The sequence below is a fragment of the Episyrphus balteatus genome, chromosome 3 (genome assembly GCF_945859705.1).
Source record: "Episyrphus balteatus chromosome 3, idEpiBalt1.1, whole genome shotgun sequence".
NCBI lineage: Eukaryota > Metazoa > Arthropoda > Insecta > Diptera > Syrphidae > Episyrphus > Episyrphus balteatus.
The window spans coordinates 58,505,213-58,527,190 of record NC_079136.1 but is presented as its reverse complement, the minus strand read 5'-3'; the positions used below and the strand labels follow the sequence as shown (position 1 = coordinate 58,527,190).

Genomic DNA, 21,978 nt, shown 5'->3' with positions numbered 1-21,978 from the left:
TAGGTCGTACTAAAACAACGACAAAAATTATAGTGTTTTGTACTCTCTAAATTACAATTGTTCAAATTTAGAAATTATAAGGTCGAATATTTTAAGCCTCGTTCTTTTTTTCATTCAATTCTATCTTTAGAAATATGAAAGTTATCCACCAATTTGTAAACGTTAAAATGCTTATGTTTATGTGGTGATACACTCAGCCTTAAGTAAAAAAAAAGAGTATTTTGACGTACTCTATCAGAGTTATAGATTATAGAGTACACATACGTGAAATTGAGTACAATACTCTTTTTTAGAGTACGGTTGGCAACCCTAGTTACACCATTAATATCATACTGTACTTTTTTGTAAGGCAAAAGACTTGTTCTTGTATATTGTTTTTAAATAAATCTGTTTATTGAAACAGTTTTTGAAAAATTTATTTTCAAAAAAAAATTTTGAAAAAAAGTAGTTTTGGTTTTTTTTTAATTTATCGAAAACAACAAGACGTTTTTGGATCCAGTTTTCAGTTTTAGTTTAAAAACAAATAAGAACATTAAATAATGTAATTTAAATTTGCACTTAATTATATATAAAATGTTGAAAGAAATAAGTTCGAAATTTATTTTTTCACTTTTTTTTCAAAATTTTGATTTTGAAAACTAATTTTTTCAAAAACTAGTCAGCTATATTTAAAAATTTAAAAACAAATTAAAAGATACAGTTTTTGGCTTTATAAAAACGTAAAGTACGTTACTTTTGGTGTAACCGTTGATTTTAAATAATTTTTTTCCTGAAGGCGAGGAGGGGAATAGACACCCCCGTCCCATTAAATATTTTTCTTGCCTTATACGCTCTAGCTTTTTTTAACGTTCCTATAGTATATCGTTCATCTCAATGGTTGCCAACCCAAGAACATCGTTTCATATCTTTCTTGTTCGTAACTCTGGTTTTTCGTAACTTCGGTTTTTCGTAACTTTGGTCTTTCATAACTTTGGTTTTTTGTAACTTTGGTTTTTCGTAACTTTGACGCGCGTAACTCCGTCGCGCATAACTCTGGTTTTCATAACTTCGTCGGTTTCCCGGTTTAAAAAAAAATCTAACAAAAATTTTTTTTGTCCTTCAGTGACCGTGGAATGAACCTTTTTCAATATTAATTTTTCGTAAATGCGAGTATAATGCACGCTTATTTCTTTGTGCACACTTTTTGGCGGAATCACAAAATTTTGAACCTAAATGCTAATTTACTGCGCAAACCCAAAGTTTTTAGTTCGAATGGTTTCTGGGTAATAACCTTATTTTCCGCTAAAACATGTCCGAAATGAGGACAAAATTCGAAATGATTGATTGAGAAAATAAAATTTAAAGACTAAATGGTGCACTTCCAGTTTGCTGAAGCCAATTTTTGGGACAAACCCCAAATTTTTATACCTCGAGCGTTTTTTTTTTTTTTAATTGGCTCAAAAAATATAAAATACCTAGCACATTGTTTATTTTTTCAAGCATAAACTTACCTAAATATTTTATAAAGAGCTTGAGCTTCAAAAATGGGGCTTACAACAAAAGTTTTGTTTGGAAAACTACAGTGCCTGGAAATTTTTTTATTTTCAAATAGGTATTTTTTTTTTTTAGTGTCTTGAGTGGCCCGAGTGTGTTCTTTTTCAAATTCAATTTTAAATAAAAAATTACCAATGGGAGCTACAAAATTAAATTTTCTTAAAACAAATTTTCTTATAACAAATTTTGTTGGGTAGGTATACCTATCGGAAAGTGATATCACAATAGTAGCTTACTGATTAAAGGATTTTATTGCAGTTTTGAGCTATAAAAGAAGGTATAAATAATATTTTTTTTTTCAAATAATGTACATTTATTTGATAAATTGGTCAACTCTTATAAGTTTATAACGATTTTTTTTTTCGAAAATTAAACTCATTCTTAAATAACTACAATCAATTATTCATCATCATATTCTTCACCGGAATCCAATATAACTCGTTTAACCTCTGAAACAAAAAAAAAATTAAAAATGATTTATTAATTTTTTCTCACATTTTTACTATAGGTAATCGTATAAATATTTACTTTTATTAGAAGGCGTCCATCCAAGTTTAACATCTGCTTCTTGATTCTTTTCAACTAACCAACTTTTAATTGGACTGTAGTACTCCAACAAACCTTCAGAACTCATTGTAGGATTTTCAGGAAACATAACTTCCAATAATTTATTTAAGCGTTTCGATGATCCAAGTTTCATCATTTTTCTATAAAATCAAAATGGAAATGGTTAATGGTTGGGTTTTCCAAAGTCAAACTTCTTTTACTTAAGAGAATCGCCAACATCCTTACTGCCGTAAAAATCACATTTATGCAGATCTCCACTCGAATATTTGCCACTGATTTGACATAATTTCTTGTAAAATTGATAACCAAATATTTCCGTGTTGAATTTACTAAAAAAAAAAAAAAAAGAAAAAGTTTGAAAACTCATTCCGTCAAAATGTATTAATACTTTACGTTGCTTCTCTGTTTTCGTTGATTTCAAGATAGAATTTTTCTGGAAAATCATAAGTATCACTCAAACGATTCATTGGAGGTCCAACACCTAAATATTGATCCATTAGTTTCCAATAATGTTTGTTCAAAAGACCCAATTCGACTTTTCCAGCAAAAAAGTCAGCTAAAACTTTTGTATGAACAAATTGTTGAGGAATACTTAGCAATGTGTGGAAACCCTAAGAAATCAAAGTCCAATTTATAAAAGATTAATCAAGTTTTGAAATATCTACTCACCATCCTTAAAAGTCGATTAAATTCAACATTTTTGTTGATTTCGAAATCATTTAACAATCCAATAGTTTTCAAATGACTCAAAGTCGATGCTGAAAGTATTCCAGCTTCCCCAACTGCAGCTTCCATATTGTGTGCACTAGAATAGTAAGGTGGAAGACCGACCTTCTCTCTGGCATAATACATTTGACCCATGTAACGATGGGCTTGAAGAAATGTCCTAAAGTCCATTTTTTGACAAAAGAACATAAATACGTTTGAAGTTACGTCAAAGAACGATGGCTTGCAGTCACCTTCGTCCTTATTTTTGCTCATTTTAATTTGTGAGCCCCAGAAATTTTCCGGTAAAGAATCAAATCCTAGCGATTTATAGAATTCATCAGCAGTTTTGTAAAGCTCGGTTGCATCGTAATGCTTTTGTTTAAGAATCTTTTCGTAGGGTGGAAGTTGAGCAAGTGGGAATGCATCTTCAATGATACTTGCATTTGTCCATGTTTGAGCTATGACTTGACGGAATAGATGATCAGGAATTATTCCGTTGGGTTTTATTACTGAGTCGCCATATTTTTTATTTAATTGATTTCGAATGAAAGCATGAAGTTGCATATATAGTGGACGAGTTTCGTTCATAATGCGCTCCATTTGAGTAAGGTTGAATCGTTTCATCCAGAAGTCCATAGGCTGTACATCTGTTAATTTAAGATAAAGAAATTTAATTTAAAAAAAGGACGTTTTCTAAACGTGCAAAAATCAAATCAATCAGGGTTATAAACTAAAAGAAAAAAAAATTAAGAATTATTAAAATCCGAATGACTTTGAGTCGAATTAATAATTTTAAAACCAATGTGTATAAACGACTTTAAATGTAAGTGGTTGTACAAAATCAATTCGAAGTTGTTCAAACACTCTATCAAATATGAAACATTTTGATTCTAAAACTAGTGCCGAGTACTTGGTCGTATTTGGTAGATGGCGCTCTTCATTTTGTTTTAGGTAGATGAGAGTTTGAACTTAAACTTGATGAAAACATGCATTTGCCTTTCACTGCATCGAAAATGATAGTTTTTTATTCAAAAAATATTTGTTTAGTATTATTCTACATTGAAGAATTCTTCAAATTTTGTTTTTTTAATTTTTTTTTCACCATCACAGCATTTGAATCATTAAAATATTAACCTTTTCAATCAAATAAATTTTAAGGAAGATAGTGATGTAGAATTTATTTATTTTCAATAGTTACAGTTGTCATATGCTTACAAGATTATAAGTGGTAACTTTTAATTTTCAATATCTACCTTATTCAAATTTTTAAATTTAACAGCATGTCAAATTTCATAATACCAACGGTAAAAACTTTTCGTCATATAAACTGGACAAAGGAAAACGTTAATTTGATAATTTTACAAAATAACCTACATTTCCTCAGCTCGGACCTATCGCAAAATTAAAAAAAAATATGTCAAATTTTTGCACAAGTTTTGTACAGTTTTGTACAACCAAAGACGAGTTTTGTACAAGCTTGCAACGAAAGAGAAAGTTATAGCTAAGTGAAAGTACCGAAACGTTTCCCTAGCCCGGGGAAATGGGGTGGGTGGGCGAAAAAGTTGGGAGGGTGTCAAAAATCGTGATTTTTTTCAGATTTCTGTGGAAAGTAGACCTCCTATCGAAAAATATTAAATTTTAAAGTTGTAGATAACGATATGATTTACTACTTCTTTTAAAGTTCTTTTTTTTTATAACCTCAAAAATAGTGGGAAAAATGCGAAAATACGACTTCTTGGTTTCTTATTTTTATCTTTTACGAAAATAGTTAAATTTTACCAAAAATTGGTTTAAAACTTCATTTAAAGGTATTTTTTCTATTTTTAATATTTCTTAGCTAAATATTAATTTTTGGATTTTTTACGAATTTGATTAAAAAACTTAGCCTATTTTTCAATCGAAAAAGTACAAAAAAGTTAAAATTAAAAAAAAATATTCAAAATGAGTAGTTCTGATAATAGATTAGATCCTGAAGATCAAAGTCCATTAGAAAAGTATAATTTGAATTCTACAGCGAGATCTGGCTAGCCAATACTAAACTGTCATTTACGGAGAAATCGATCTTAAATTTTTTTTTTGTTTTCTTCAATTTTTCCCAATAGTTTCTGAAGTAAAAATTAAGATTTTTTTACATAAAATATACTTAAATAAAAGGTTTTAATCTAAAATGTGGCATCCCAAAATTTTTCAAAAATCAAATAGGTACTTTTTCGTTAACTTTTTTTGATTGCAAAATAGACTATTACCTAATATCTTGCTAAGAAACATTGAAAACACACAAAAAAAAATTATTAAAAACTAATATGAAAAGTATTAAATTTTAGGAAATATACAAGAATATTAAATTTTAATCAAATTGAATTGAAAACGGCAGCAGCAGCCATTTTAAAAAAGAAAAAAAAAAATCTTATCCATTGTTTGAGGTACCTACCCACCTTTAAAAATAAAATTAAATCAAAAATTATAAATTTGTACTAATTTGAAGGCGCTTTGTGTTTTTTTCGCAAAATGCATAAATTGCAGATGAAGTTTGATCGGCAATAAGATTTTAAATGACACAGTTTGCGACACAGATTAAATAGAGACAATAATATCACCATTATTTCACATTGAAAAATAAAATGCACAGCTGGGTAGCACGTAATTGCTCTTATCTACCTATATGTTAAAAGTGGCTTGGAATATTACAGTTTTTTGAAAAATCAAAAAAGAAATGTTTGAAAAAAATAAAAAAAACTTAAAAAAGAAAAAATTTAGTTTAAAATTACAAAAACATCTCTTTAAATGATTTTGACATCAAAATGAAGTATGGCACTTCAATAAAAAAGAGATTTTTGAAAATTATTAAATTTTTCAAAAAAATTTAAAAAAAAAACAAAAGCATAGTTAAATTATTAAACATTAATAATAGTTCAAAATATTTTTTATAACCCTAAGAGATTCATCTAATTTTTTTTCACAAACTTACCACTTGCTTTAGCTGCTTCTAAAATTCCATCTGTTATCCTTATAATACTCCTTAAAACTGTTTCGGAATTAATTTCTCTCCATTGTTTCCAATAGTACTTCAGTTCCATGGTATTATTTGTGTATGCAATAATTTTCTGAACATCCGGCACGTAGGTCAACTTAACTTTCTTATTCTGAAATTTAACAATATTCCGACGAAATGGCATTGCCTCCACAGCATTTACTGCCTCTAAAATCTTCTCAACCCACCAAGAGCCAAGAATTGCTTCATCGGCTTCTTGACCAATTAATTCCAAAATATACTTCAGCTCATCATCTTGGAATTGTGAGCTATCGAATTTTTTTGATTCACGAACAAGATCAGCTATAGCATTTATGAGAACCTTTAGTTCTTCATATTTAGTTGTTAATTCCCATGGTTCTATGTTCTCGAGTTGATAATTTAAAAGTCTTGTTTGTTCGTATAAAGTGTGCATTCTTGTGGTGGCATTTTCGACAAAATTTCTCGCTTCTAATTCTTTGGCATTCAATGGAGCAGGATTACATTTCTATATAGGATTAAAAGTCATGGAGAAAAAAAAATCACGATATTTTAGTGTAAAATAGTTAACAATTTCTTGTTTCAATAAATAATTCAATCAACATACACAAAATGTAAAAACCCCCAGTAAAACCAGATAAAGTAATTCGAACTTCATCATTTGAAAAATTTTGTAGAATCACTTTTTTATTTTACTTCCGCTATAAATTGCAATTACCAAATTTTAAAATCAACTAAAGTAAATCTAGTGAAAGTTTTCAAATTTATATTAAACCCTGAATTAAGATTAAATTAATTGTATCAAATTCAAGTGAACCCCCTCACCCCAATCAAAGCTTTATGATAATCTTATCGTTATTTTGATTATTTGACTGTCAAGATCAGACGAGTAGGTATGTAAATAGTGTAAAGCTTTTTAAAGCGGAACTATGCGCCATTCGTTTGTTTTTCAGTGATTTTTCTGAGACAGTTGTTTATTTTTACTGCAGCCAATCTAGAATCATTCATTTAACATCTGTGCCCACCTATGAGAGATTATTATTGCTGTAATACCTACTGTAGGTATTACAACAATAATTCTGCTTATTTCAAGAAAATTCTGTTTTTCAAATTTCGTTTTCTTAACAAAAATTCTTACACCTCATTAATGTAATTTAAGTTTGGTACTTTCCTTACTGCCTAGAAGACTGACTTTTTTATAACTCACATCTTTATATCGTTGAAAAGTAATTAGAAACGATGAAGAATATTGCTTTTCTTACCTATTCAATTTTTTGCATATATTAATTTTTATTTGGTTACTTAAATAAATTGCACGACTGGGGTCGCACGTACTTGCTCTTATGCTTAAAGTAACTAAAATGTTAAAGCTTTTTATTCAAGAAATTTAAAATTTGATATTTTGAAGAAATTTCATAAGTAGTATAAAAAAATTAAATCTGTTTTTATAATTAATTAAACTCCGTTGTAAATTATCTTAAAAAAAACAAATATGCCATTTTATTTCTTGTATAAAAAGGTATTTTTAGAAAAAAATTTTCGAAAATTGTAGGAGAGGTTTTTTAAAAAAATAATTTTTTATGTAGTATCAATACAAATTTTTTAACATTTTTCAAAAAAAAAGTTGGTATGCCATTTTGAAGAAATAATTAATTTACACATAAAAACTAAATTTCAAAATTTTTTATTGATCCGTTTTCAAAAAATTGATTTTTCAAAAAAAAATTTTGAAATATTTTTTAAAAATCCAAAAATGCGTTTTTTGAAAATTTTCCAAACTTTTAATATTATCTTTACTTACACACGTGTGTATAAAAATTTTCATTTAAATCGGGCTAATGTTGTACGAGATATTCAGAAACGAAAAAAACCGTTCTATGACAGGTACCGTTAATAACGGTACAAAAAATATTTTTTTTATTTGAAAAGTTGGCTCTTATGTGTAGTACTACACACAAAATTTTTTATTAAAATCGTTAGAGCCGTTTTTGAAAAAAATTAACTTTTCTATTTCCGTACTATGGCAGGTACCGTTAGTTTTGGCCATAAAAAAAAATTTCAATTTCCCCTCTAGGGAATCACCAAAAACTGCTAACTACCAAGTTTGAAGAAAATCACTTCACTCGTTTAGGCTGCAGCTCCAGATAGAGACAGACAGACAGACAGACAGAATTGCCGGACCCACTTTTTTGGCATTCTCCATCATCGTAATGTCATGTAAAATTGTTATCTTGAGTTCGATTTTTTTTACGAATCCTAAACTTGCCCTATAGTACCTATATCGCAAGTAAAAATTTTCAATTATAGGTATCATTTTTCGAAGATATTTATCATAAGAAACCTTTCTCACTATTTTTAAATTTACTGATTTATCGAAAAACTTAATATTAGTACAAAAATTGACATGCTAGTACTTATACTCATAAGTTAGTAATCTCAAATAAGCAGCAAATTTGGCAAGATGATGATTTTACAAAATTCTGAAAAAAAAAATTCATAAAAGGGTTTGGGAAATGTTAAAAAGCGAAATGTTTGAAAAGCAGAATTTTGAAAGCAGAATTTTTGAAAGCCGAATTTTGACCCCAACCCCTTTTTTTTTTATTAACACTAGATTTATGATATAAATGTATCTAGGTATAATTACTCGTATAGATTTTTCAGAAGGTGGCTACATTGAGGTGGGAAATTTCGATGACCGAATTCTTAAAAAATCAACTTTGTTTTATGATAAAAATGTCATGCCCAAATGTATATTTTTCAATTTATCGCAAAACCCCAAAAATTAGTAGGTACTAGAAAAACGTTCTTTGGAATGGTGGTGATCTCTTCAAAACGACTTTAGGGGTCTAGAAATAGTATCAGTTTGAATGATATTTTATTATTTTATTAAGATAGTGGGTCTTAAATAAATCAAATATAAATTTATTTCTTGATGCAGAGACCGATTTCTACAAAAAAATATTGCTTTTATGCACGTCCGAAACACTTAGGCCATAAGTAATTTTTTCTTTTATTTTTTTGTAACTTTTTTGATAAAAGTGTATATTACAGCCATACTCAGAAAGGATACTGAGTAAAAAAACCTAAAATGCAAAATTATGAGTGTAAGACTACATTATTTATTCAGATTCTAAGAGCGTTCACGGAAATGACGTTTTGACCATAATTTATTTATTTTTATTTTTTATGTCACAAAGTAAAACGAAATATTTTTTAAAATTATATTGTAGCGGCCTCAAATTTTTGATAATATCACAAACAAATTAAAATTTCAATCTAACTAGGTATACGTCAAAACAAGCGTTCCCGGAATGACGGTTAATTGATGTACGCTACTTAAAAATGAAACATTTTATATATTTATCCATAAAAATAGGTGTGGAATAATAAATAAATCATATAAAATCAACTTTTAAAACTGCTTGCAGCACTATTTTTACGTTTAGATGATTAAAATATTGATACTTTAAGAAATGTTGGTTTTATGCGTCATTTTTCAACTTTTATTAATGTATAAAAAACTACAAAAACTTAATTTTTTTGTAAGAGATGTACCAATTTAAAAAAGTATTGTGCATACATATGTAGTATTTAGAAAAGAAATACTTTAAAATAATTGACTTTAATGTGTTTTTAAGTCATTTGAATATCAGTTTTTGAGTTATGGACATGTCTGGGAACGCTGTTTTTGGGTAGGTATATTAGATGCAATAAAAAAGATATGGAAACTTTTCTAACCGAAACAAATACATATATTCGTAGATTCGTGCCTACTATTTTAATTGGTATAAATGAGAATAAAACTTTAAATAAATGTTATATTGATTACAAAAATATGACTGGACATCAAATTTTCCACCTGCACGATTTTGACCCATATACTTAAACATAATTTTTGAAAGTAGGTACCTACCTACCTATCTCAAGAACTAAAAGTTAGTATAGATAAACTTACTTGGGATATTAAGTTCATGCAATGCTTAACCCTCTGTCGACACACGGGTGCGAATTTGGCAGGACAAAAATAAAAAAATTACGATTTTTCCAAAAAGTGGTCAAAAAAAAGTCTCTTTATAAGGGTGAAAATATTTTTTTTCGGAATTGTGAATACAATATTCGAATTCCTCGGAATATTCTACATAAATTTTATACTTAATTCTCTATACAATATTGTGACCGAAAAAAGTTCTAGCGACATGAAAAAGTATAAACCAATTTCGCACCAGTGTGCCTATCACGTCACAAAAAAGAAGTGTGTCTACAGAGGGTTAAATAAAATGCGGAATTGGTAGGACGTACTTGCTTTTGTGATTAAAGTTGCTTCGAATTTTTATAACATTAATAAAAGAATTTTTTTTTTCATTTTATAATTAATGTAAAAAAAGCAGGTAGGTACCTATATACCTACTATAAAGTTTTTTTTTTTTTAATTTTGAAAACTGCTTTTTAAAGGGTTTAATCTCCAAACAAAATAATTGCTTTTATAAAAAAGATATTTTGAATTTTTCTTTTGCAGTTTTTAACAGCAATATGCATTTTATATAGGTAACTTTAAGTTGAGTCATGTTGTCCCCTAAAAAATAAAATTTTATCACTAAATTGACTTGAGTGGGCTAGAAATTAATAACTTCTAAAAAAAATGGCCTTACAGTTCAAAATTTATGGTGTATTGGAATATCTGTATGCAAGCCTTACAAGACTCCGCATCAGTATACCTACACTATTTACTTACTCAAAAATGTTATCTGTATCTGGTATAGTTTATTGTTATTATTTCCATTAGATACCTGTGAGGTTTTAAATAAATAAATTAATAAAAATACGCATTGAAGTTAAAAAAAAAATTTTTACCAATCTTCGAAAAGAAAAAAAAATACTTAACTTAAAATCAATAAATTGCAATATCTACGAAAAAAAAAATCAATTCGGAAGATGCATGCTTAACCAACGAAACGTACTTTTCACGATTTGTGCAGATACCTACTCGTAGATTCGTATCCCGCATAAATTTAATTCAACACTTCCTTGAGGAGAAATAAAAGTAATTCACCACGGGGTAAACATCCCCTTTATGAAATGAATTTTTGATTTATTTTTTCTCCAACTAATATTTGATACACAAACCTAGTGTGGTGAATCAGTTGCAGCTTCTCCAAGGTAGATGGCAGCTATAAACACAGGGTGATGTCGTAACCATGTTCTAAAAATAATTACTGTAGGTAAAATATTTTAAAGAATCCCTTGAAACAAAATATTTTAAATAGGTACTAAATTTATTTAGTTTGGTATTCGTTGAGTAGAATCATTTTTGTCAATTATTTTAACTGATTGTGAAGGAGTATGTCTAAAATAAATATTTTAAGATAGGAGTAATGAGTAAAGAACAAAAAATATTATAAAAAGCAAAATATATAAATAAATCCATTGTCGGCATTTTAAAATTTTAATGTTTTGAACCACACTTTAACACTTTTTAAAACATGGCAATTGTGAAAACATTTTGCAGATCTAAAACTAAGAAATATATTTGATATTTATATAAACATAAATATGTTGTTAGGTACACTGAGGAAAACAAATTTAAAATCAACAAAAACCACGTTGATTCAATTATTTTACATAATGATATTTCGTTAAAAACGAAGATTCAACAAAAGCTTAAATCCGACAAAAATTTGTTTCAGTTTTAATTTATATATGTTTTATGTTACTTTTTTCAACATTAAATCAACGTTGACCATATTATATTTTACGTTGCGTTTTTTCCCTCAGTGTACTTTATTAAGATAATTAATGCTGTAAACAGTTTTCAAATACTTTCGATAGTCATCGGAGTACTTTGATAGTTATTGAGTACAATGAGGCATATTGAAATTAAATTTTAGTAGAAGATTATAATTCTAGTACTATCTTGATTTACTTCAATTATTTTGGTATCACCCTGTTAACAAAATATGTTTTTCCTTTTGTATTATTTACCACAGCCTGTAGCCATCTGTCGGTTTATAGACGAACAAACTGTTATAAATAATAAAAACAAACAACAGGTTTAATGGGCGGTGCTAGGCAGCCATTAAAATTTGATGAATGCCCACATTTGGGAATGAGTGGGAGTTGTTGGTTGGTATTTGCGCACTGCCCCTTACAATCCACATTCCACCATGTGTGTTGGACTAGCACATGGTAGATGGTAGTGCTGTGGTAAGTTTGAACTCACACAATATAAAGGAAAAGTAAATTACGACACTGCCATGGAAGCATAAAGTTGAAATTAATTTTCGTTAAGCTGAATTGGGACCGAGGCCGAATTGTTAGGCAAAATGGAAACATACAAAATGAGAGTATTATTATTATTATTATTATTATATACTATACATAGTACTTCGTACATGAATGTACGAACTACTGACACTTATCAGCGCGGCAACTGAGGCCATTTGGCTGAGACAACACCAGACAATGACAAAGAGAAGGACAGATAGACACAAAGAAAGAACATATAACATAGAACTACGTGGCACAGAGGAGGAGACATAGTTGAAAATTGTCTCATATTATCGCACAGGTGGCTTCAGTTAAGCTGGCGATTTAGAAAAAACTTCTGAGCCGACCGTTGGGCTCGAACCCACGATGTCTGGCTCTGAAGTCATCTACTTATTCCTCTGTGCCATGGCCACCTGCAAATGAGAGTAAAAATAAGTAATTTCTTGATACTTAATAGTTTTCAGTTGTTGAGAAAGCAGTACGGGCTTCGGGTCAGGTAGTAGGTCGATGGTAGATCAGATTTTATGGATCTTTCTACCTATATACATAGGTTGGTGCCAACCTATGTTGGATTAAATTCAAAAAAAGAAAAAATTAGGACGGAAGTTATCTAAGCAAAAAACCATACAGAAATCAGCTTAGTTTAAGGTTGCATCTGCTTATTTTTTTGTGCTCTTTTTTTACAGTTACAATTACAATTACAATTACAATTACAATTACAATTACAATTACAATTACAATTACAATTACAATTACAATTACAATTACAATTACAATTACAATTACAATTACAATTACAATTACAATTACAATTACAATTACAATTACAATTACAATTACAATTACAATTACAATTACAATTACAATTACAATTACAATTACAATTACAATTACAATTACAATTACAATTACAATTACAATTACAATTACAATTACAATTACAATTACAATTACAATTACAATTACAATTACAATTACAATTACAATTACAATTACAATTACAATTACAATTACAATTACAATTACAATTACAATTACAATTACAATTACAATTACAATTACAATTACAATTACAATTACAATTACAATTACAATTACAATTACAATTACAATTACAATTACAATTACAATTACAATTACAATTACAATTACAATTACAATTACAATTACAATTACAATTACAATTACAATTACAATTACAATTACAATTACAATTACAATTACAATTACAATTACAATTACAATTACAATTACAATTACAATTACAATTACAATTACAATTACAATTACAATTACAATTACAATTACAATTACAATTACAATTACAATTACAATTACAATTACAATTACAATTACAATTACAATTACAATTACAATTACAATTACAATTACAATTACAATTATCATTCTTCGAAAATTGTTTTCATCAATCATTAAAAAATCCTAATTTGAACTACGAACAAGAACGTTCTACAAGGCCCTGCACACTTTTTCAGCAGAACTGAATCCACTACATAAAATTATTGCAAACATTTCAATTGGAAAAATTATAGAAAATACACGATTATTAACCACAACTAAAGCTATGTAAAAATTATGAGAGATTGAGATTCAAATGAATTGCATACTTTTCGTTGCAGTTCTATCTAATACACGAATCATGTTCATGGTTCTTGTATTCGCCGTCTTGTGATAATATGGCGCTAGATATCATTTATCTAATACAACAACCTTCCGGATCTGTTGTTCTTGCATAAGATATTTACCATTTTCCTGAACCTGTAACAAATTTAACGAATATGCGAATTTCCTTCTTTCGTTAAATAACCGACTGTAATTTCAAACTCGGTTTTTGAATTGTTTTAATAGTTCGTAAAAAGTCCTACGTTAGCAAAATCAATACATCATGTCCAAGTTGAACTACAGAGATGTGGTTTGAGAAGAACAACTCATCTAAACCATTTCAAGCTCTACTACACAAGAGTCATTTGCGAGTTCGTTTTATGTCTTTTATTCATGCGTTTCCATTTTCTACTATAAAGCACAATCCCAATGAAATGACAGATGTTACACAGTAGAAAATAAAGCCACCGAGAGACAACGGAAGGAACTCATAGGACTTCCAATTTTCATTCCTATAGTCGACAAACCATTCATCTAGTTCTGTGATGTTCGCAATCATATTTCAAAGCGCGACAAATTCCCTATGATAGACTCCAAAAAAAAAAAATGTGCATTCTTTAAACCCTTTATGTCCGTAGGTAGGTTTGATTTTTTATGTTCGTCGTTTTATGTCAAATTAATGGCCGACATGTTTTGCAGCGCGAAGGGATGTCCTGTGCGTCCTGTCGTTATGTCTATGCAATTGAAAACCAAAAAAAAAAAACTACCAGGATTACTAACATTTTCAAATGAAATTTGGTAAGAACAAAAAAAAACCATTGCGTTTAAATGCAAACGGCAAACTGTGCGGTGCGGTGAATGCGGACCAACGAGTCCTTTCTATATTTTCCCCATCAAGAGAGTAAATTTGAGATTTTGCATGAAAGCTAAAGGCAGGAGGCTGGAGGCAGCTGGCACTCGACAGTTTTCACAGAATGAACTGTGTTCGTTGGCAGTGCCATTGTCGACTCTATGCATTCCCATGCAAGCAGCAAAAGTATATGTAAAATATACGTAATTGCATAAATTTGCATGTGGCTGCATAAAATATGGACTGGCGCTGTATTTATGTTGGCATTGTAAATCATAAACGCATATTTCGCACCAATGCACAGGTTTTCACCATTCACCATTTACAGTTATTAAATTTATTAAGCTTTTACGCGCCGCACCAGCCTGCCATCACTTTCCGTTTTGGATATGGTTATATGCGTCCGTCTGTCGGTAAGTCGGTCGTTTGGACGATTTTTGTTGGTTGTCGTTGTCCACATATCGGTCGTTCGAGGCGAAGTGTATAGGTAAGGTATATCTATAGACTCTGAGTCTTTTTGGTTTTTTTGATTATTTATACGGGAACGTGGTTTTTATGTGCGCCGACTGCAACATAGCCCAATGATGGAGGATTATCTTTGTTTTCTTTGTGGTGTTTTCCGAGTCGAAAACTTATATATAAAAACGGAGACGGAAATGTGTAAAAACTACGGATGTGCCAGTTAATTTCAATGATTTTCCAAGCACTTGGTTAGCATCCGTTTTGGATTGTTTTATTTTTTTAAATTCTTATTATATTGAATATGTTTTCATAACACAGAGTAATGGTGTAGTAATAATAAGGATTGTCCACAATTTGGTCATGGACAATGGATAAATAAAAATGCATATACACAGGCTAGAGAATGAGTGCTTAAGGTCGAAAAAACATTTATAATGAGAATAAAATTAACATAACAATTTCAGTATGAAAGAATTATCTGATGATTGGTGTAATTTTTATTATTTTAAGTTAAATGTGCGTAGGTACACAAATCAGCAGAACAAAAGCGGAGCAGATTTGACATGTAGCTACGATATGAACCTACAGAGTATGTGATGTCAAGAGCAAAGATGCTAGACGCACAAGAAAATAATAATTGACATTGCAAACGCAAAACAAATCTTTTGGAAGCAGGGTTTTAAAAATATGCATTTGAAATTAAAAAAAAATATTTCTTGCAACTAAAAATTTTCTGCATGAAAAAAAAATTCAATGCGAGATAAATACTTTTTTTTTTTAATATTCGCCAAATTTCTTACATTTCGGCTATTTGATTATATATAAACTATTTAAAATACAATATTTAAGCTAATAAGGTCAAATAGTCGGAATGGTAAGAAATTTGGCGACTGTAAGAAATTTTTTAGGTACTTAGAATAAAATTTTTATTTTCAATGCAATTTTTTTCCATTTGCAACAAAAATTTTGTAGATATGTAAAATATTTTAGGTTGCAATAAATAGATAAATTTTTTTTATTTTTGCAATTTTTTTTTTTTTATTTGTAGGGGAAAGTGGCCTAAAATGGCACACCAAGGTAAAATGGCCCCCTTGCTAGAAATCGTAGAATCGAACATAATTAGAAAGTTTTATGAACGCAATTCTTTAGTTTATCTGGCAAAATCGACACATACGAAATTTTAGCAACATCAAGCCATTATTTGAAATTTGACAGGTCAAACTGTCTCAAACCACCTCAAAAAGTACACTCGTTAAAATTGTGTGAAATTTTTTTTTTGCAAAAAAAAGTATAAAAAACATTGTATTTCGGAAAAAGAAGTTAATGTATGTATGCATGAAGTATTTCTTATTAATTTATTGAAATAAGTTGGCTTAACACGATTTTAGATTTTTCGATAAAAAGTTTAAAATCAAAAAACCCAAAATGGGCAAAATAGCCTACTTAGTACTCGGGTAAAATGGCACAATGGTTGGCACCCCCTAACATTTTTTAATTTGAATTGTGAATTGCTCACGTATTTAAAGATTGACACTTAAAATTCATTAAATGACTTTCAAAAAAATTGTTTTTCAAAAAAAAAAAATAATCTATTTTTTAAATCCAAAAATAATTTTTTTAAAGACAATGATTCATTTTATTTTTGGTTTTGATGACAAATTAAACGTTTATACTTAAGTTCTTAGACGTTTTACAAGAATCATTGGCTTTTTGGACCAATTACAGATTTTACTGTATCTTCGAAAAAACACCATTTCACCTAATTTTTTTTATAAAAACTCTTTATTCTTGCTTTTTATCCCAAATTCAACGTTTTCACCAAATTTAATTAGGGTGATCCATCATTTTTGTTTTCACTCAAAAAAAAAACACCCTTTTAACCGTGACATTTTTTAGACACTTTAGATTCTTGTTTCTTATCTCAAAAGTAACATAATTCCTGAATTTCAATAGGGTAATACTAGTACTACTCTAGTACTGCACACTTTTCCAAATGTACCCATATTTTCTCTACACCTAAAAAAAAAACAACCTTTCACATGAAAAAAATTTATAGATTTCTTTTATTCGTAATCCCCATGAGAAAGAGAACATATTTATTGAATTTCGTGAGAATACCTTTTATACCATTGATTTTATTGGACTTATCGCGGATTTTCCCTATTTTCCCAAAAAAACACCCTTTAACCATGCGCGTAGGAAGGGGGGGTCCTGGGTGGGCCAGGCCCACCCTAGAAAATCAATGGCCCACCCTAGAAAACCCGACAGTTCTGGTTTTAGCTCCCACTAACATTTTTTTTTAATATCGCTTGCTGAGAATTATAGGGCTGTATGTATGTTTAATAATTTAATTAATTTTTTAATTAAAATTAATTTTTTAATTAAATTTAATCTTTTACAAAATTAAGATCTTTGGACGTCAAATATCTTTTAAACGGTTAGATAAACGAAAATGGTGTCAAAGGCCTTTTTTGTAGAGCGTTCAATTTCCTACAAGAATATGTAAAGAAACCTGCTAAAAAGCCGATTTATAAAAACATGATTTTTTTTTAGTAGAAGGATAATATAAAAAATGGAAAATTGCGAAGCGAAGGACCTTTCCGTTAATACAAAGATTTTATATTTGGTGAGTATATTCTAGAGATGTCTGGCAATCTATCGGAGTATAAAATCAAAAAAAAAATCGATTTTTTTGAACCAGCCTTGTGTTTATGTATATTTTTCTTAGTCAGCGATATGTATAAATACCCCGTTTATATGAGCAGTCTAAAAGGTCGGATTCAATAATTAGCTTTTCCAATGTGTGAATTGTGTTAAATAGTTAACAGCATGTAAAATTTTTGACACTATTGAGGTTAATAAAAAATTTTCAGCTGTTAAAAATTTATTGGGCTCTCGCACCGCACCTGGTTAAATTTGAGTTAAATTTTTTTTGCAGATGCTTTTATTTTGTTTTTTTTTTTTTCTTATTAAAAAGGAGTATCATGGCAGAAAAAGGCAGACAAAATTCTAAGCAATAATAATCCATTCAGCTGAAATTTTTTTTATTAAACTCAATAGTGTCAAAAATTTTACACGTTGTTAACTATTTAACGCAATTCACACACGGCCTTAGACCGTGTGTGAATCGGGTTAAATACTAAGCCAAGAATATATTTTTGACACTTTTGAGGTGAAAGGGTAATTTCAGTTGTCAAAAATTTATCGTGTTCTAAGAGCCGGTTTAATTTTTATTTTCAGAGAAAAAATTTTTTGCAGAATTTTTTGAGTATTTTTTTCAATAACTAATCAAAAACTGAAAATAAAGAAAGAAAATTGAAAAAGTAGTACAAAATTATAAGTGTATATAAGGAAAAATTAATATTTTTCAATATATTTCATTTTATTGATGATGAAAAAAATTGTTATAGTTACCCATTAATGGCAACACAAAAATAAAATGCACATGACAACGCGTGTTGGAAGTTTGTAAATTGTTAATATTTATACTTTTTTTTAAATCATTATTTCTTTCGATTTGCAGAAAAAAAATATTTATCTACGTTAAAAATGTATCCAAATTCACACAGCAAAATTGAGCTAAAGATAATGTTTTATTCACCAGACATTCAAATGTCAAAAAAGTATCCTCTGCTACATATTTAAAATATGGCTTTAGAGTCATATAGTCACCCGCATACAACAACTTTTAATTACAAATTTTTATTTTTAAATGTACCTACACTTCTGGCTTAATTTTCAAGAGCACCTTAAACAAAAAAATAATGCAAATAAAATTGAAAACTTGGTAAGGTCAATTTTTAAAGCCAATCGCTGTCATAATTTGCGACTGAATTCAACTTTTGTGTCGCTCAAAATAAAAGTGATGTAACTTCATCCAATTGCATTTCGATATAACAAACTTTTAAAAAACGGAGTACCATATTACACTAAACAATATAAAAAGAAAAACCAGTAACTATCAAAAATATATTGCGTGTTTGGAGTTGATTCCTTTTAATATTGAAAGATATTAACAAAATACGATACCATTGAACAAAAAACACACATTTTTCAAAAAAAAAAAAATGAGTTACCGATTACATTACCGATCGAGTATATTATTAAAAATAAACTTTTTGCTAATTTTAAGTTATTAAAACAACAGAGCGTGGCGAATTATTTGCCAATTAAAAGAGCAAAGTAAATAAAATGCACGACTGTGTCACGTAGTTGCTGTAAACTAATAATTATGTTAGTTTACAGATTGTAAGGGCTTCCTTTATATAAATTTCAAAGAAATTTTGTCGATGTTGGGGAAGAGCCGACATTCAAGGCAAAATTTTGTTAAATAATTTTTTGTGTTATTAGACTTTTTTGAGAAAAACTAAAAATGCAGTTTTACGCCTGCAAAGTTTAATCAAAATCGTTAGAGCCGTTTTCCAGTTATTTGGTATAACTTGAAGAATTTGTATGGGGGTACACTTTCTAATTAAGGTAGAAAAAGAACAAAAAAAAAACAACTTTCAAAAAAATTGCACACTCATGGTTATGGCTTCAGGTCGATGATAACATCTGGCCCACCCTAGATAAAATCTCTAGCTACGCCCATGCCTTTAACCTAAAATATTTTTATAGACTTTTTGGGTTCTTGGCTTTGTTATAAATGAAACATTTTTACCAATTTTCATTGGTGTAACAATTTTTTCCCAGTTTTTGTGGTACTAATTCCGAATTTCATCATTTCTTGAAAAAAAAACACCCTTTCACTCAAGATAATTTTGTACTTTTTATAGATACTTAATTCTTATACCAACCAAAACTCTTTCACCAAGTTTTAAAAATTAATACAATTTAAGTTAGCTGCTATGATACCTTTCTCACACACAACTTAACCTATCAAAAAAACACCCTTTCACCATAAATAATCTTAAGAACTTTATGAATCCTTTGTCCCTGCTTTATCTAAAACCTTCATCCCGAATTTCATCAGTGTAGCATGTTTTTCACATGGATTTTGGTTATATTTTACCTGTTGAAGTCAAAAAACAAGCACCCTTGTTTTTAATCGGCAATAACTTTTCTTAGAGCAATTGACTTTATTTTTATTTAGATTCAGCATCAAAAAATACCTTGAAAACATGTGTCATATGATGATTTTCGACTAACAATTTATTTATTTCAGTATATTTTTGACCTTCACCCCCTCCCTCTTGTCCGCGAAAAAACACCCTTCCACCCAACTTTTTTCTATAGACTTTTTTTGTTCTTGGTTCTTATCCCAAAAGCAAACTTTTTGAAAAGTTTCATGAGTGTAACAATTTTTTTTTATTTCTTGATTTTATGTACTATTTTACCTGTACTACTATGGCAAGTAGGTACCGTTAATAACGGTCCAAAAAAATATTTTTCTTATTTCAGAAGTGCGGCCTTATTTGCAGCATTAAATGTTTTTTTTTCTTCAAAGCAAAATCGTTATCCGTTTTTGAGAAAATTACAATATCTCGAAAACTTTATATTGGAGATATCCGTTAAAAAGGAGACATTAAAATAAAATTAAAAAACGGCTCTTGGAAATCATGTAGAAATCGTCTGCACCGAGTTTTTAGCAAATCTATCAATCCGTTTGAGTTCTTTTTTCGAATTCTTCAAACTGAAACTTATAACGGATACAAGGTATAGTTATTGGCAGTATAAAAAGTACAAGTTTTATTGGCACCCCCTGTCAATAATAAAGACAGTTATATGGAACGATATATTGGCACCCCTTTTTAACCAACCATTGCCTTTTAGGCAGCCATTGTACTTATTTTACTTTTCAAAAGGGGCCCCAAATTCTTGTGTGCCCGAGGGCCCCAGGATAGTTAAAGACGGCCCTGGCCACCTTCACCTAATAGAAAGCAAATGCTTTAACAAAAGAACGATATTTTACAAACCTAATTGATACTATGTCCCTTGGAGATTTATAAAAATCTCAAAAATAGAACAGAGGACTTTTTTAAGGTAAACATGACTACAGGCTAGGATATCCAAATTTAAGTTTTATTTGAACAAATTCCTTTTTAATACGCTTATATTAGCTTCACTTGTTCGGATGAGAACACAATATTTTGGTGTTCCATTGAATTTTTTTTGAAATTTTGGTTTTAAGTGTTGATTAAAACTTCTTCAAAATGCCATACCTACAAAATTTATTTAAAATTTTTTTTTTCAACCTATAAGAAATTACTTTTTTAAAAAACGGCTTCAACGTTTTTGAAATTTTTTTTATAAAAATGCATCTGTACAAAAGAAATTAAACTGCATATTTTTTTTGAAGCTCAATTTCATTTACAGAGTTGATTTTTACATTATTTGATTTATTTATTTTTTTTTTTTTCGAAAATGCATGTTTTATTTTGCGAAACAAAAAAAAATATAAAAATATAGATTAAATAAAGATCGTATATCCAAAATCTTTTCAGCCGGTTTTGAAAAAATTGATTTTTTACATACATACATACCTATCTAAATACATAGATACCTACAACAAATTTAAAAAAATGGAATGCCAACCAAAGAAAAAAAATTTAATCGACACTTAAAAACTAAGTTTCAAAACCTTTAATGTGGACCGGTTTTCCCAAAAAAAGATTTTTCCAAATAGACACAATTCAAAAATAAGAATTTTCCAAAAATGACTCACGTCAATTTTTAAAAGTGAGGCTGCGAAAAAACTTTGATTTCAAGTTCAGTTTCAGTCTTCTCAAAATCTCCTTTCTTCTCTGTTTGGAATATTTTACCATAAAGAAATGACCCAGGCTAACAATTCAAATTTCTTTCTCTCAAGAACATAAACATACTTTTCTAATGGATTTTGGTATGCTGATAAATTTCTTTAAAGTAAATTGTTTTTGTGATTCTCTAAAGCGTAGATATCTCAAAATCCTGATGTGATTTTCTCTGACATGTGAGTAATTTTTAATTTATAAAAACAAATTTG

At 28.9% G+C, this 21,978-nt stretch overlaps 1 protein-coding gene across 1 annotated transcript; it reads right to left on the bottom strand.

Moving 5' to 3' along the window:
* Positions 1 to 1,886: 1,886 nt before the first annotated feature.
* On the bottom strand, positions 1,887 to 6,559 carry LOC129914417 (angiotensin-converting enzyme-like). Its single transcript, XM_055993666.1, has 7 exons — positions 6,426 to 6,559; positions 5,777 to 6,326; positions 2,770 to 3,455; positions 2,494 to 2,711; positions 2,301 to 2,429; positions 2,062 to 2,240; positions 1,887 to 1,982 (listed from the first exon to the last, which is right to left on the bottom strand). Exons 1-7 carry the CDS (start codon positions 6,477 to 6,479, stop codon positions 1,933 to 1,935), a joined length of 1,866 nt encoding a protein of 621 aa, XP_055849641.1. The 5' UTR covers positions 6,480 to 6,559; the 3' UTR covers positions 1,887 to 1,932.
* Positions 6,560 to 21,978: the final 15,419 nt, after the last annotated feature.